At 33.9% G+C, this 17101-nt stretch overlaps 2 protein-coding genes across 3 annotated transcripts; both read right to left on the bottom strand.

The window, feature by feature from the left end:
• Positions 1-1668: 1668 nt before the first annotated feature.
• LOC122578907 (O-fucosyltransferase 38-like) lies at positions 1669-7270 on the bottom strand. 2 transcript variants are annotated; one of them, XM_043750958.1, is made up of 12 exons: positions 7002-7270; positions 6786-6888; positions 6199-6266; positions 5603-5691; positions 5334-5511; positions 4612-4740; positions 3270-3406; positions 2974-3187; positions 2685-2869; positions 2424-2519; positions 2195-2281; positions 2012-2098 (listed from the first exon to the last, which is right to left on the bottom strand). In XM_043750958.1, exons 1-11 carry the CDS (start codon positions 7167-7169, stop codon positions 2224-2226), a joined length of 1425 nt encoding a protein of 474 aa, XP_043606893.1. In that variant the 5' UTR covers positions 7170-7270; the 3' UTR covers positions 2012-2098; positions 2195-2223. The 2 variants fall into 2 exon arrangements, with proteins under 2 accessions (XP_043606892.1, XP_043606893.1); XM_043750957.1 differs by lacking the exon at positions 2195-2281 and having other exon boundaries at positions 1669-2098; positions 7002-7269.
• A 3100-nt stretch (positions 7271-10370) lies between these two features.
• On the bottom strand, positions 10371-15472 carry LOC122578632. The gene is made up of 8 exons (XM_043750631.1): positions 14995-15472; positions 14011-14157; positions 13802-13900; positions 13204-13314; positions 12905-13036; positions 11792-11929; positions 11501-11695; positions 10371-10914 (listed from the first exon to the last, which is right to left on the bottom strand). The coding sequence occupies exons 1-8, from the start codon at positions 15391-15393 to the stop codon at positions 10537-10539; spliced, it is 1599 nt and encodes a 532-aa protein (XP_043606566.1). The 5' UTR covers positions 15394-15472; the 3' UTR covers positions 10371-10536.
• Positions 15473-17101: the final 1629 nt, after the last annotated feature.

Here is a 17101-nt window from a genome sequence, read left to right as displayed (position 1 = left end):
ACCTTGAGCAACTCAGCCGTCTTACCCACTTCTTCAGTCAATTTTGGCCAACCTAAGTACGGGTTTCAAACTTGAAGTCAACATCTGGTCAATCTGCTACTCAAAGTGTACATTGCATCCAAATGTATATGCTATAGTTATAACATGATTTAAATCTTTAATAACTAGCATATGCTCCATTATATCAGTCCTTCCTCCATCTTACCAGGGATTCAGCTGCTAATTTTTAGACTTAAAATCAGTGGTGGAACCAGGATTCCGAGTGACCCGTAACACAAAACTATTAACACTAGCCTCATATTAATGCGAAGTAACTTAATGACTAAATTGTTACGACTTTTAAGCATTTTTTAACAATTTTTTGCTATTTTTAGCATTTTATTAGAGTTTTAGCCCATGTGATAGTTTTTATTTCTCATTTAGTTACTAAACTATGTCTTTATAAGCTTGTTGCTATAAAAATAATTCAAAAGTTTAAAGTCTTTCACATTGACCGGTATCCCAAATTTCTTTGACCAGTAACACCAATGAAAAAATCAACGTATTTCGTACAAGTTTACACTACGTGGGTTAAGTGGACCCGAAGCCCCGACTACCCCTCCCCTTAGTGTTGTTCCGCCTATGCTTAAAATGCGTTCAACAGACAGACGCACGTAACCCATACATTACACATTTGATCCTAGATTCATGCTAAAGTACTGGCAATTTTTGATTGCTGAGTGGATAGCGACAATCAGGGGGGTGTTTGGCATCATAAGATGGTCCCTCTTCCTCAACGCGCTAAATACATCAAGGTGTTTGGGTTTTGTAAATAGCTTGCCCTTACACAAAATTGCATATTTGCATATGCCATTCCATGAGTAATGATGGATCCTCCTAATATATTAGCCTAATTATCCTCCTATATAAGATCAAGCCTCATGGAAAAATCAAGGGGGTGATGAAGGAAGATAATAAGTGGGTTACACATGTCAAGATTTGATAATATTAGGAGGATTATTAGGCTAATGTTTTAGGAGGTTAAATCATTTTCCGCCATTTTATCCATGTAACATGAAAATTCATTAGCCTTGTGAGTAATTTTTACTGCCTGTGATAACAATTCGAGTACAAGCATCAGATTTGTAAGTACAACTTACCTTATATAGTGCCAGCCTGAAAAATTCCCCACTATTCTATCATTCTAGATACTTGTTGGGCATGATTTTTCAATAGTGTCTTTTTTTTTTTGTCTTCCCTTTATCATTGTGGTTAAAAATTCCATTTGTTATGATTATGCATCTAAATTCTTAACATATGTTCCTATAGATACTAGTTTTGTAGCACGATTTTCTTTTTAATAAAAATGTTGATAAATCGCCATGGAACTCAATGGGAGCTATATCCGAACAGGGATATTTTTGATGATACTGGATTGAGATTCTAGCTAACCAGTTATTCTAAATTATTTGAGCACGCCATGCTATGCAAAACAGAACTGAAAAAAGTGTCTTACATCCCAGGACAAAAAAGTCTCAAGCCTTGATGCAATTAACATGTTAAATAATTACTGACGAGTAAGATATCATACCAAATGACAAATATACGTAACATATCGTAGATAAATAACATAAAACTCTAGAACATTGCACGATTCCTTTTGCCCGAGCATATAAAAACCGGAACAAATAAAGGAATACCAGAATGTAATAAAAATCTAAGGTAGCAGAGGCGCCAGTTACAAAACATGACATAAAGACAGAACATGCCATGGAAGAGGGTATTTCTTGTTTTTTTGCTAGTCATACTTAATGAATTGAAATTGGCAAAAACAATACAAAAATATTAATGCCCCATTACAAATGCTTGCTATTGCTATCCAAGTATCAATTCTAGGAACTGTTGCTCTTTACCTCATATCTATCATCACACATTTACAGTGTAGTATGTGTCAAGTGAGAACTGCATACTGAGATTGCAGTAATGTTATCCGTGTTTGTGCTTAGAACTGCATATGCATTCAGGATATGGATTTTGGTAAAACGATTCTTCAGCCTTAAACCGTGCTCGTCCTTTGATTCCATCTGGTGCACCCTCTCTTTTTCTTGGAGCTCCTTGCCTGAAAGTGTAATTATGAAGACTTCGTCAATTTCTTTGATGTATAACTGCCAAAAACTATATATTTAAATACACAGCAATTATCACAAAACTTTACTTGCGGGTGGTGCTCCAAGGACTTGTTTTTTAATAGTGATGGAACTTTTTTATAAGTGACGGATGCGTGAGACTTTGCGAACGGTGACTAAAACAAGAGGGCATGGCCAAATAAATGATCTTTTGAAATAGTGACTAAAAACTTGCAGAAAACCAAAAACAATATGAAAAAGATAACCCAACAAATAAAGATATCTCTAGTGGGAGAGGTAGCTTGAGGATGCAAATACCTTTTCTCATGCAAGTGCTGAACAAGTTGTTGCATTGATGGTCCTTCCATTAGTTGTCCATTCTCCAACTTATCAAATAATTCCACAAGGCCTTTCCTGGTGATTCCGGGAAGTAGAATTTGACAAACATGCAGTTCAATAACGGAGTAAAAATAATGAATCACGGTCAAGGTATATTATTCTTTTCAGACAATCCCAAAGTATTACATGACTTTAAAGTATGCAAAAGTTCAAATTTCACGGTCCATACTAAAAAAGTACCTGTCAGGATTAATAGTCTTCCGATGGCCTAGAAATCTGCGATGACCTTCAACGGCTCTTGCCATGTTACCCGAATGTGTAGGTATAAATACATCACTCTCTAAAGAGATGATATAATCAAGTGCTGCAGTTTGAGATGCGTGGTTTGAGTATATTCTCAGCTCTTCTTCAGTTGCTATCATTTCCTGCCATTTAATTCAATTTCCATTATATATATTAATCCCAATGCGTCAAAAAACAGCAATGGTTCCTTTAGAAAAAAAAAGGACCAACTTCTGAATAGGCAAACCTTGAATAATACATTCGGGAAACGAGAGGTGAGTTCGGAAAGATGAACTTTACCACCATAAATTTCCCCAGCAGCAATGTATACAGCTGTTGATGGAGGATAACCAAGTGCCTGAAGAAAAATTCCAACCTCCTTAGGAGTTAATGGACATAAACCGCCAACTCTCTGCTCTGTTGAATTTATTTTCTTTATTTTCCAGTGATTTGTGTTCTCCCTGCAATATTATAAATTCATATGAAATCCAAACATTTTAGTATTTATAGATACTTTAATAGATAATTGCACAAACTTTTCACCTTAGCAATCTGAGCTCTTCAGATTCTGCCTCAGATAGGCCATATGTACAACCAGAGAAAGCCAGCATATCTTTCTCATATCTCAGATGAAGAGATATATACCTTCCACCGTGCGATTTGAGCCGATCAACTAGCTTCTGCGGTGTCACCATCATTTATGCTCAGGGCCTAATATAAAACAAATGCTCATCGATGACTTCTTAAATGCACCGACTTTTGGGCACACGTGACATGTATTCAAACAATTTACAACCAGAAACTCTAGGGTAGTGGTAAAGATATTCAAGTACTGAAAGCCAATACATTTCGGTAGAGGTGACAGAATGGGTGGTTGCTTAATGGTTCAACATGGGTACTTTTGAGATTTGGCATGGGGCATACTGATTGACCTGTCATTCTGATTGTTCAACTCTTTACAGATAATTAGTGTTTTAAGTATGATAACAGAAACTACAGCATTACGGTAAATCTAGTTTCTTCATAAAGCGATTCGAAAGTTTATAGCACTAAAATTACACTTTAGGCAACTAACAACCCATTCCTTTGTTTACAAGGTTTCTATTCTACAATTTAAGGGGAACATAACTCATTTGACCCATGCATAAATTAGGTTGATCAAAACTGCCACCTCTAGGTTGCAGATTTATTCAAAGGACCGTAATTCTAACTCTTCCTGGAATTTTTTATTGATTTTCCTCATATAAAAGCAGGTCTACGAAGGGTAAGCTTATGACATACAAGTAATACATAGTAACCCCGATAGATGACTTCTTAAATGCACCAAAAAACAAGCATACATGACATATAGTAGACAAGAAACAAGCATTGATGTATCAATAAATGTATGCATGTAATTATAGATGATATTTTTCAGTAGCGTATATATCATGAATATCCAAAATCTTCCTAGTCTAAATTTCTTAGATTGTGTTACACAGAAGTGACATAAAGATGACTGGACCTATATATATATATATAGGGGGACAATCAAATAAGAACAGTTTTAAAATAAGAATGATGAGAACACCTTAAAATCATCATTTTGATGCATTAAAAGTTCATAAAACTGACATAGTGCATAACTAATTATCATTATTTAAGTGTTTAACAACACATTGATTCATCAAAATCGAAAAAATCACGTTTTTTGTTGGATGCATCATTTTGATGAATATGCATCCAAGATGGATGCACAAAACAAAAAACATGATTATTTCGATTTTGACGGATAAATGTGTTGTTAAATACTATATATATACACACACACATATATAGTGCATAAGATTATGCTGTGAAAATCAATTACTGAGGTTAATGTATGAGTATGAGAGGAAACACCAACCTTTCCTAGGGTTTCAATAGAAGGCGAAAATCGAAGAGCCTGATAAAGAGCACGACAGCGTAATCTCTGGATATCAAGTGGTAGATCATTGTTTGCTAGTCGCGAATCTGATTTTGCGACATGAATCACCTGCGCAAAATACATAATGCTTATAAACTATATAAGTACAGTTGCTTTTACGTAGAACAAATATATTGAGGCACCATGGGACTAGAAATCAAAGCGTACAATCATAAGGGGATCCTCAGCCAAACGTATATAGATATATGAAACCAATATAACTAAAAAAGTAATATACACTAGTCACGCACATAGAAGGTAACTAAACACCCATCAATTAGGAGAATAATTTATTAAACAATGTATATTTGCAAAAAAACCAGAATCCTCTGTTTTTAAGCAACAATCAGTGAGCAATAAACAATAAACAATGACTGTCAATTTGTTGTTTCGAAAAGTAATAACAATTGTATGGATAGTTGGATACATATTGAAAATAATTTCACAGACAAAAATAAATGTTTCAACAAAGCTGAAATGGGATGTATGGTAACAGCTGTAAGAACATACATGCTATGATTTTCAAAGGGCTAAAAGGATGCACAAACACATTTCAATTAAGAATAATGAACAAGAATTTGTATGTAAATATCATAGCCAAAGCAGATGTCATATATATAAATAAATCCTATACACCTATATACCAGAAAGAAACTACATGCCTGATAATCCTCCCATAATTTGGTCATCTCCTCATAGTAACCTAAACCGCCCCATGACGTGAAGTGCTTCCTTGCTCGAGGAATTGAGACCAACTCCTGAGGAAGCTTCTTTATGATTCTCACATCCCGTTTCAAGCTATCAATGAAATAGTCTTCATCAAAGATATCTGAAAATATACTGCAGAACCACCAATTAGGGTGCAATCTTAAATCTTTATTTCTGTGCGCGTAATTATGTCTACATTAATGTGGTATAACTTACGGATTACCTTTTGTCTTGCCAGAATGAGCGTTTATCAAGCTCGGGAATTACAAGAGTTGCATTCATTATGCGCGCAACCGCTACCATATCAGCAATCTGGCAAAAAGTATGTAACAATATCTTGTTCAGTGTAAGTTAGCAGAAAGCAAACGATACAACTTTGGAGTCAAACGAAATAGAACCATTATCCTTTTTATTTTCCTCACTATGTGACGATTCAGCAATACAGTCAATCTAAACTAGACCACTACTTTACCAAAAAAGTCGATTTTTTGGCAACCCCAACCTGCCCACGCCAAACTGTACTTGACCCATCACATGCGAAGTGATATAAACTCACCATGCAGCCCGCTCAGATAGTGGTCCAACCAACTGACCCAGCTTCACCAATGAAATCATGTGATACATCATGTTTCAGCCACCAGGGATTGAACTCATGAAACTTTCTAAATATCCCAATATCCGGAACAAACTAGCCTAGAAACATACCTAATCTTCACTTTGCTTTACAATCATACAAAATAAATGATGTATTTTACAACCATAAAGCAGCAACTGAATTATAACGTACAAGTATTAAAAGGAGAGAAATAAAATACTCACACCAGTACGCATTTGATTCAAACCGCCGTTGCTTCTTACAGTAATATAACGATCCCCACCGTTAAAAGCTGAAAACGGATACAGATAACCATCAACAAAAAGAAACCGATACAAATTATCATAACATTACACATAACAATAAAACAAGGGGCTAAGTTCTTGAAAATGTATCCATCTATAACTCGAAGTCTATAGACTATAGTATGTACCCAGCTTTTAATGGGGTGTTAGTTTGTATACAATATATGACCGATTAACACGTGCAAACTGGGCGTGGCAATACATACAATGACAATATATAAATAGAGTAATTCTAGATTTACAAACACGGACCCATTTATATTTGGAAAATTATAATCAAAGGGAGGTGATCAGTACACCAACTTCAACTTCATTTTTTAGCCGTACACCACCAAACATGTGTCACATTAATGTATAGTGAAACATCCTAAAGCACGTTTGCTGGCGTACAGCTAAAATAAATTGGGGTACAAATCATCACCCATTTCAAATGTCCTAAAATTACAACAAAATTGACAAATGTTTAAAACAGTAGTATAATAATAAAATAAATAAAAATTGGATACCTTGCTGTATATATTTAGAAGTAGGTTTTACACATGAATATAAACTATTATTATTAGTATTATTATTATTAGGAGCTTCCTGAAGTAGTTTTTCACCTGCCAACTGCAATCAAACAAATAAATTTCAATCCACATTTTAAAAACTATGTCAGTAAATTTTTATTTCTTTTATTTATTTGTGGACAGCTAAAAAAAATAAAAATAAATGATAATTACCGGTTGAAAACGAGATGGGTGTAATGAGGGGAATTGGGGATTGAGGTTTTGTTGGTGTTCTAAGATACCTCTACTGTAGATATTGAATATGAAAATTAACAATATCAACCCTATAAATAAACGTATAATAATTGTGAATGGTGATGATTGTTTTACTCGTCTTAACATTTTTGTTATTATTTATTGTGTGTTAGTTCTGCTGGTGTTCGAACAAAAAGAGCTTTGTTCAAACTGGATCTACGGGTGGAGACATGGAGCAACAGGACCGCGGTCGGTTACAAACAGGTAATTTCCAAAGAATTAACTCGTAATGTCCAGCGTTAAATTGGTGGGTTTTCCAAGAATGTGGTCTGACTTCATGGATCGGTCGTTAGTGACTGCTTACTTGAATGGATGTAACGGCTAGCCGATCCGTGGTTAAAAAAAAAGATACTTGTAATGTTTTTTTAAGGGAATCTTTTATGGTTGTGTTTGGCAAGGAGCTTCGAGCTTTAAGCTTTTATGAAAAAGCTTCTATCCAATTAAAAGCCCTGTTTGTTTACAAAGCTTCAAGAAACGCTACTCCATCAAGCGTTAAACAAAAGCTAGAAGCTTTTGCTTCGTAAAACTACTCAAGTAACCTTTTTGGAGGAATGATAGCTTCTACGTGTAAAAATTAATAGTGTGTTTTTTTCAAATCTATTCTATTCTACGTTTGTACATGATTGGAAGTTTGAATATATATTTGAGTAATTGAGTGTGTGACTATGTTATACATACGCGTGGTTCGTCAATCTTCATAGACATACACGTGTAGCATCATTTTGAGAGTTTCTTTAATATGATTCTTATATATCCCACTGATGGTATACTTAATATAAGCGAGCTCTAAAATCACATCTTTGGAATAAAATCCAGTTAGAAAAGAAAATCCAATTAGAGATAAACTGCCCATGAGCATCATGGCATAGATAAAAGGATGTAAAAGTTAAGATAGAGTTTTCTTTTTAAATGTATTTCATATATTTTATAGAAAGCAAATTGAGTTTTTTAAATATATATTTAACCGATAAAGATTTATATATATGTGTAATGTATGTTATGTATAGTATTAAGTATTTTAGTTTATGTCCATTTTTGTCATTTTAGGTAATTTATTAAAGTTTACAACTATTCCGTCAAACACTTAAATTTAGTTAAAAAGCCTTCGGCTTCCAGCTCCAGTTTGCAGCTTTCAACTACCGGCTTTCAGCTAATAGCTATCAGCTTCCAGCTACAGCTATCAGCTAATTTTGCCAACATACCCTATATATATATATATATATATATATCAAGACCCTCCATTAATTTTCAATATTTAATATCCATCATTGGATCAATTTTGATGACATAATCTTTGACTAATTAGTCTTATACCATTTTAGTCCCCAAACTTTAATAAGTATGAGACTTTCGACATATTAACATTCAAATGATATTTAGGTTAATTTAAACCATTCATTCTCACTTCCAAAGTTTATGGCCTCCATAATGTTAACCTTGATTAATTCGTAATTTTCTTATACAAACCATTAGCAATAAAAGTTATCAGTATAAGTAGATGCGAGGGATCAAGTGAGAACCAACATATATGGTGAGAACCATTGAAAAATCATCTCTAAGGGCTTTGTCCTTAGCATTAAGGGCTACGCCCATATCATAACAACCGTCACCATCTCTTGGATCGCCGCCCATCAAATCCATACCATTACTATATGCGTCCGGTGACAACCCCTTTAGAACGGATGTAGGGCAACGCCCGTACCGTATCCATACGTTTTCTTAACATGTAACACATATGATTTTTAAAAATTTTATTTTATTTTTAATTTATTTTTTTGAAATGGGTTTTGTTTAAATGAAAATAAAAAACAAAAAAAAGTTTCAAAAAATGAAAAATTAAAATTAAAAAAATAAAAACACCACAAAAAAAGAGAAAAGATGAGGAAAACCAATGGTTTTCACAGTTCTCACCATATATGTTGGTTCTCACCATATATAATTATTAAAACAATAGGAATCCGAACGATTATAAGGCTTCTAAAAACTTAAAGCTATTTTATAAAATTGCCACATAAGACTCAATCTTATGTGTCATTTCTAAACTTTTTATATAATATTTATATCTAATATTTATATATGTATCTAAATAAAAAAATAAAAAAATAATAATAATACCAAAATTGAATTGAAATGTCGTATACATTACTAAAAGTATATGTATCAAATATAGAAACAATATTAAGTACCTGATTTGAGATCACCTCGAATCTATGTTTTGAATTTAAAATATCAAAGCTTCTTAAATATTTATTTATAATGTATTTTATTTTTGCTATTTTCTTTCTTTTTTGAAAACCGATATATATATATATATATTTATTATCTTATAAGTATTTAAATTTATTGTCATTATATTTAGTCAATATAATTGCACATTATAGAGGTTTCTCATCAAAGAGTTTAATGGGGAATCTATTTTGTGAAGACTCTTTAACGTGAAATGGGTTAAGATAACTTATGATAGACTTACCAGCATTCGCGAGTAATTCAAAACTTTTTTTAAAGAATAAAAAATATATTTATCGCAGAGTCACACCATTCAAATTAATAAATCAATTTTAAAATTACCGCACATCGTGCGGGTTAAATACCTAGTATATATATATATTGAGTAGGATTTCAATTGCCCTTAACAATTGAAAAATCTACCGTTTTCATACTCAGAAAAAACTAAAAAAAGGAAGAGTCACTAAGACAAGAGCCTCATATGCGACCATTGAGTTCATGAGTCTCATTGAGCTGGGTGAAATTTATATGCGACTCATGAAGTGTGGAACTCATATAAGCCCCATAGATCATTTTATACCCGTTTATAAACGTTTTTGGCATCATAAATCAATGTTGTCCAAACTCATCTGTACTTAAAAAGACTTATAAACATTGCTGAACACTTCAATATTTTTGACTCAAAATCTCAATCTTGACAATCTACAACTTTTGTCCATTCACAACCTAATTACAATCATTAGAATTTGACACATAAAGCTTTGAATACACCTTTACGGCCATTTCAACATAACAATGTACAGCCAAAATTATGAGACTATTAACAACAAAAGATTATCCTTGTATAATAAAATGGAGGGTCGTTGTATCAAATCAAACGTTCAAAAGCATTTGTACTTGTACATAAGCTACTTTGTTATATTGCTTAGAGTTCTAGTAAGAAGGTCAACCCAACATGACCCATTCTCATAGGTACAAAAAGTTATACATTATAAAACCAACCTGTCATCGACCAATTAATATCAGAGAAACAATGGAAAGGACATTTTTAACTGCCAGATGTAGAAACTGATTTTGCACTAATCGCCAACTTTTTAACATAGATTTATATTACATAACATTAATACAATGTCATGTTGTAAGCTCTTTGATACCTTAACTAACAAAAATGAAAGAAGAAACAACATGATTACAATGAAGTGCACTTACAATACAACGTCTTCAATCTTCAATAAAGATGGTTCAGCGGCAAAAATGGAATCACCACCCCGCCACAGAGATGCACACTCCCAGACTCTTGTCGATTTCTTGACAACACCTTATCAAACAACAAGTTTTCCTTGACCTCCAGTAGGTTATACGCATCTAGACTGTAATTATCTTTGGATCTTTCTAATAAAATTCCATCTAAACCGGTGTCTTTGTCTAAAGTTTTGATGTAACTTTGTAAGTCATGTTGAAGCTCTATGCATTCCGTTGGTTTGTAACCAAATGAGAAGCGAAATTTCCTATCTCGTTCTATATCAGGAGTTACAACTCTATCTATCACGGATTCATTAGAGCTGCTACCAATCACAGAGCTAGATCCTAGGTCGCCATGATTTATCTGGAAAGACAAGTTGGTGTCAATTTGGATAAGAATTTTAAATATATATGACACAATCACCTTTTGGCCACTCATGTGGGCAAAAAAACAAACATTTCTTGACATGTTTAACTTTGTCTTCAACGAGCATCTCTAACATTATTTCTAATTCTAAGAGTGCAAAGTCACCAAATCATACTTTCTCACTAAATACAGGTGCAATCTATAAGGGGCAAACGGGCAAGTTTGATCCATTTAATCCAAAAATGGGGGGAGAGGTCCATATTAAATATTGCTTAAACATCATATGGACTGAAATAGATTAAGAATCACCCAAGAAGACATCATTGTGACTTTATGACCGATTAACCTCTAATCCTAAAGTGGAAAATACATAAACTGACCAAAGAAAACATTATTGAGATTTGAGAGAAAAGATGTTTTGTTATATGGGAGTAAAGTCCCTAAAATTAAACGCAAATCAAAAACACCCCTAAATCATTGTTTATGATATAATGATGATAGTAGATAATAAGTAGATATAACATTATATGTTCTCACATTGCAATTTCCTAGGACATCCAAAATACCAAATTTGCAGTTTTACCTGTTGGTTAATCCAACGGTTTGGACCAGTGACAGCGCCTGTTGTTGGAGTAGCGGTGACAGCTGAGTTTACAGATGGATCTTCTGCTGCAGAGAAATCGGAACTATCGAATGTTGATATTGAAACACATTCATCGAAGTAGGACATTGCTTCATCAGTCAAGCGTTTTGACATCTTCTTTCTTTCGCTGCTACTCTGTTGGTCAAACATTTATCAAAACAGTATAAATTACATACAATACTGCTAATATAAACATACAGATATAAGAAATAAAATACAAGAAATACGTACTTTTCTTCCTAACCGAGACCTATGCGAACTAGATGTCTTGGGTTCAGGAAGTGTCTCTTTGAGAATTCTACTTAACTCCTGCTTGCGATGCTCCTCGATGGCCAAATCAGATCGAAGTTTTCTAGCACGTTCTTGGGCCTGGACAATTTACACGAGCATAAAAAGGTTAACGTCAATGACTAAGAAAGAAAATTGAAGGTGGCAAGTTGAACCCGTTTACTAATAAAGGATTCAATATGGATATCTTACATCTTTAACAAGTCAAATACACAAAATCAAGAGCTATAAGTAACAAATGAATTAAAAGGGCAGAAGAGGTCAGATATCTTGAAGTCACACAAAGTGTACTTTGAAAACCTATTTTGACATGTTATCCAACCAACATATATTGACACCTCTTGGCAAAACTTGGTGGAGCATAATCTTTACTTAACTTTTCTAAGACGACCAGAAATAGTTCTATTGCCACCACATTGTACATTTTAACTTCATATGGTAATTTTCCTCCATATTCAAATCAGATTATTCCATTTCCAACACAACACAATTTCATGCTAGATTAAACAAGGTTAGTTGTGTAATCAGCAAACGTAAATAAGTTACAATTTGCATTGAAATGAGAAAATAGGCATAAATGAGGGGTTTAAATATAATTGCCCCATGAATGAAGTCAATGATACAATGGTCAAGCAATATTTTTGGTGATAGCAGGGATCATTATAAAATTCAACTAATAGTGACAGCTTCTCTATGCCCGCCAGCATGTATTTCTAAAGTTCCAAAGTTCACCCTGCCTTGAGATGGTTTAGACTAGAGGAGGCTAAATGGTAAAGAGTCAAAAAGAATAAAATTTTCAGACAGGTAAAAATGAGTTGGTTTATCCGCAAATGCTTTTAATGTTAACTTTTCCTGCAGGCCCCTGGGGATACTTGAGATGGCATTTATGTTCATCTAACAACTTCTCTTTTAGATACATTTTAAATTTTTAGCCAAAACTGTCCATATCTTCACATAGATATATCAAATATTCCCTCTAGATGAGTGATGTTTAATAAGTCACAAGGCTTTGATTATATCAGGTGTCTAATCAAAATGGATATATAGCAAATTTACCTCTTCAAGTTCTTTGGCATATTCCCTTCTTATGTCAAAGACTAACTCAACACCCCCGGGATTAATCAACTTGGTGGATATATCTGTCACATCTGCACTCACAAGAGCACCAGTAGTATTCCTTCGGATGGCCTGAGAGTCAACAGAGTCCAAAATTAAAGAGAAGTAGGTAAAACTTTGAGAAAAAGAATATGGGCGATATTTAAACATATACATCAATGTGATAAACAGTTGAAACTTTACACCGTGATGTGGAATACATTATGTTTAGTTAATTAAAGATAACCTTAGGAACTCACATCTTGAAGGTCATCTTGGATATCAGCAATAGCACGTCTCACTTCAGATCTCACAGTTTCATATATTTCACTTGAGGCAACTTGTTTTCTCGAGTTGTTCCCTTCTAATGACTGCAAGGCAATTGAATGATAACATTGGACAACAAATGATGTCAATCCCCTCCCTTACAGAGTCACATTATAAATTTACTTAGGGGTGGCAATTTCGACCCATTTATGTGAAAACGGATTAATTGGGGCTTTATATACATGCTAACAGATCAAATCTAAAAGTTAACTAACAGTAACAGAGGCAAAACAGACTATAAATAGCCCATGTCATAATCATGTATTTATACTTCATAAATTCCAGATGATTTTTGTAAGATCAAATGGATCATTACCTTGACGATAACTTTTTATTAATGATATGTAATGGAACAAGTATTTATAATATTCGAACTGTCAGTGAGTCATCCTAAACAGGCTGTTTTATAACTTTGAATGTTTTCACCCAAACCAAGTTTTACCCAATTATCCTTCGCAACCTATACATTTAGTCTCACAAACAAATGTCAAGTCTGGTACAAAATATTACGCAAACAATACAAAATCTAACCTTCATCTGTTCATAGACAGCTTTAATTGTTTTCTCTTCTGCTTCAGACAAAGAACTGGTGGAGACCATATCTTCCATATTTGACACTTGTGAGTCAAACTACAAAAAGATCGGCATATTTCACTACGGAAAGTTCATTGAAATGTGGATGTATATAACGAAGCATAAGCATAACAAAACAATCCATGTAAACTCATAGAAGAACCAACTGAAGGATGGCGGGATGGATGGGAACTTCTTCTGTCAGATGCGTTAGCACCAGTAACTGGAACCTTCCCCGTTCTACTAAATGGCCGAGTGGAACTACTTCTGCCTCCGTAAGTTATCGAAACTCTTGATTCTTGTTCTGTTTCACTCTATTTTGGCAAAGAACAATACACTATAAGTTAGAAAAAAAAAAAAAAAAAAATAGACCCTAGCTAATTTAATGAACCAGATAATTGAAGACGCATCAGAGCTTTTCTTCACCTCACTTATGTTACTTAACGTTATTTAAGGGATTTGCTAACTAGTGCCCGTGGGGCACTAAAAATGGTGCATTTAATGAACTCCAAAGTTCCTAAATTATCCAAAAAGTTATACTTAATACTCACTAAATTTTTTGTAGGCAAAGTAAGTAGGTTAATTAATTTTGTCATGTACTATGTTTGACACAAAAGCTTGGAGCTGGGGCTATGGTTAGGGGCTTAGAGTTGAAGCTTAGAGATGGGACTAGAAGCTGGGGCTTTTACCTCAAACCTTCTTACTCAATTGAAGACCATCCGGGGCTTTTAGTCGTTTAGAAGCTTTTTTGGACCGGGGCTTTTTATTCCAAGTGCATATCCAAACAGGGCTATCATTTTAAAAAGGGTTTATTTTAAAAGCTCGAGGCTTTTAAGCTCCTACAAGGTTCCAAAAGTCCCTTGCCACACAGCCCCGTAATACAGGTATTTGCCAAAAGTTGTATCACTTAGAATGATGACCATATGCTCATTCAACTTTCAAATTTTATAATTAGAAATCAAAATTTCAATAACCATATATGAACACATTTTAAATATTCCTTAAACAACTAGTTCAATAAAAAAGTTCATGGCGCAACCATGTACAAAAAAGAAAAGAAAGTACGATAGCATTTCAAGCCTTAATCTCTACAATATAAGTCGGATATGTAAAATATAAGTTAACAATATTATTATGTAAAGAATGCAAACCTCAAAATTAGGCCTCGAAACGGAGCGGCCCCGACGGCCATTATCAGTACTAGCAGCAGCCACTCTAGACAAACTCCTCCTCCGGCCATTATCAATTTTGACATCTGGATTCCTCTTAATGGATCGACCTCTCTCTGACCCACTAAGAGCAACAACTTGTGATGAAGAATGAGTTTGACTAGTACAGGTGTCGTTTTTGTCGCCAGGAGGAGACCCACCAGTTGCCCAGTACAGAGGGTTGTCTCTTTTATTCAAGAATAATTCTTCTTCATTATTATTATTATTATTGATTGACCTTCGAGATACAGCGTTGACGCTTAAGGATCTTCTTATTGTTTTCTGTTTTTCATTTGTGGAATTGCTTCTTTTTGTGTTGGATTTGAAGGCTGCTGTCGCCATATTAACAAACACAAATTCTTTGATATAGATTTGATGATATGGAGTGAGTATTAAGGTTGGTGAATTAACCAATGTTTAGTGTTTTTTTTTTTTTTTTTTTCACTTTTATTAATAAAACCAAAATCTTTATTCTTACGGTTCTACCTTTACTCAAAGTCTACAAAATGTCTTTATCCTGGTTTTGTAGATTAAAAGACTAATTTTATTATTAGTTCAAGAAATGGGAAACTAATATCTGTTTCAACAAACACTCACATGCAATTAATAATGATTTAATAGCAAAAAGTTTTAAAGAATAATAAAATTCGTGTTGGCATGTGAGAGGAACTGAGGTCGGTTCTATGTGCAAACTGCAAAGTCTCGTATGCACCAGCATTGAGCAATTGTTTGTTCAAGTACCATTGAAGCCCAATCAAAAGGATTTTAGCACCCTTTTGTATATAAGAAGCGTGTCTATCACCTCCTATAAAACCTTAAACTTAGAAATGACAAATGAGTCCGGTTTAAAACGGTAACTGCTCAATCCGAAACCGATAAGTAATAAACTACTAGAACCTGACCATACCCATCGGGTACCTTATCGAGGAACCATCAAAGATTGGATCTTTATGTAGCGGAACCATCAAAGATAGGATCTTTATGTAGCTAATGATGATGTGAATAGTTTAATTGAATTTCATTTAAATAATTGAAAAAATTACTCTTTTTCAGTAGATAGTAAGATAAAGATAGTTCAAATTCCAAACACACATCTTATTGAACTAGCATGGTACCCGCGCAATACGGCGGTTGTTGTAACGGTGACGGTGCGGTGGTGAGAGCGACTGTTGGTGATGGAGGAGGCGTCAAGTGGTGTAGATAATTGATGTAAAAGTAATTGATTTGAAAGGTTAATGAGGATATATTTTAAAAGATAAAATACTCGTAGTGTAACATCTCGAAACTTTTTGACATTGAATGTTAACTTACTTGGCCGTTAGTTACTATGTGTATAATATGTGCTTACGTGAATTAAATGATTTACGTGAGATATGTGTTAAAGTGATTTATAGTAATGAAATTAAAGTTGATAATGATTAATAAAATAAATTAATGTTTCCGATAAGATATAAGAGTTGTTAAGTGTTACCGGTTGCGTTAAATGAGTCGTTAAGGGCCGAAATGAGTAGTAACGAAGTGCGAGGGCCTAATGTAAGTTTTTAAAGTTTCCCTAGTATATATATGACCTCTTGGTCGACCTAAAGGTTGGAGAAAACAAATCAAAACCCTAGAAAAGTATTTCACACAAAACCTAGGTTAAATCTTCAAGATCTAGTTGATTTCGGGTGATTCGGAAGGATTTTTGCTAGCTTTTCGATCCATTAATCATCCCTACAGGTATAACATCATCTATTGAATGATAATTGAGTTTTCAATTAGGTTTTGTTCCTGTAGATTCGGCCATGAGGGTTGGGGTTGCTTAAAGATGATGTTTTCGGGCAAAATCAATGTTTTCATGAATATAATCGATAATTGAGTTAGCTGACAACATCAAGTTGCAAACTTTAATGATGGAATATGTTGTTTATATGTATTAGAGTGAATTCCAGGTGGTTAATTGGAAACCCACTTGATGTACTGAGTTGTTAATCAAAACGTTTTCGTTTTTGCATCATTCGGGTGTTTTAGAGTGTGAATCATTGATGCAATTGATTAAGGATCTAATTAG

This window comes from Erigeron canadensis, chromosome 8 (assembly GCF_010389155.1).
Source record: "Erigeron canadensis isolate Cc75 chromosome 8, C_canadensis_v1, whole genome shotgun sequence".
Taxonomy (NCBI): Eukaryota; Viridiplantae; Streptophyta; class Magnoliopsida; order Asterales; family Asteraceae; genus Erigeron; species Erigeron canadensis.
The sequence above is the reverse complement of the archived record's forward strand: the minus strand, read 5'-3'. Positions and strand labels throughout refer to the sequence as shown.

Excerpts from the sequence above, each read along its gene's own strand:
- LOC122578907 (XM_043750957.1), bottom strand. The coding sequence starts at position 7,169 with ATGTTAAGACGAGTAAAACAATCATCACCATTCACAATTATTATACGT. Across the intron at positions 6,267-6,785 it reads TTCTAAATATATACAGCAAG|CTTTTAACGGTGGGGATCGT; the intron begins GTATCCAATTTT and ends ATCCGTTTTCAG. Across the intron at positions 5,512-5,602 it reads TCATTCTGGCAAGACAAAAG|TATATTTTCAGATATCTTTG; the intron begins GTAATCCGTAAG and ends GTGGTTCTGCAG.
- LOC122578632 (XM_043750631.1), bottom strand. The coding sequence starts at position 15,393 with ATGGCGACAGCAGCCTTCAAATCCAACACAAAAAGAAGCAATTCCACA. Across the intron at positions 13,037-13,203 it reads TCCAAGATGACCTTCAAGAT|GCCATCCGAAGGAATACTAC; the intron begins GTGAGTTCCTAA and ends GTTGACTCTCAG. Across the intron at positions 11,696-11,791 it reads GGTCTCGGTTAGGAAGAAAA|AGTAGCAGCGAAAGAAAGAA; the intron begins GTACGTATTTCT and ends TTTGACCAACAG.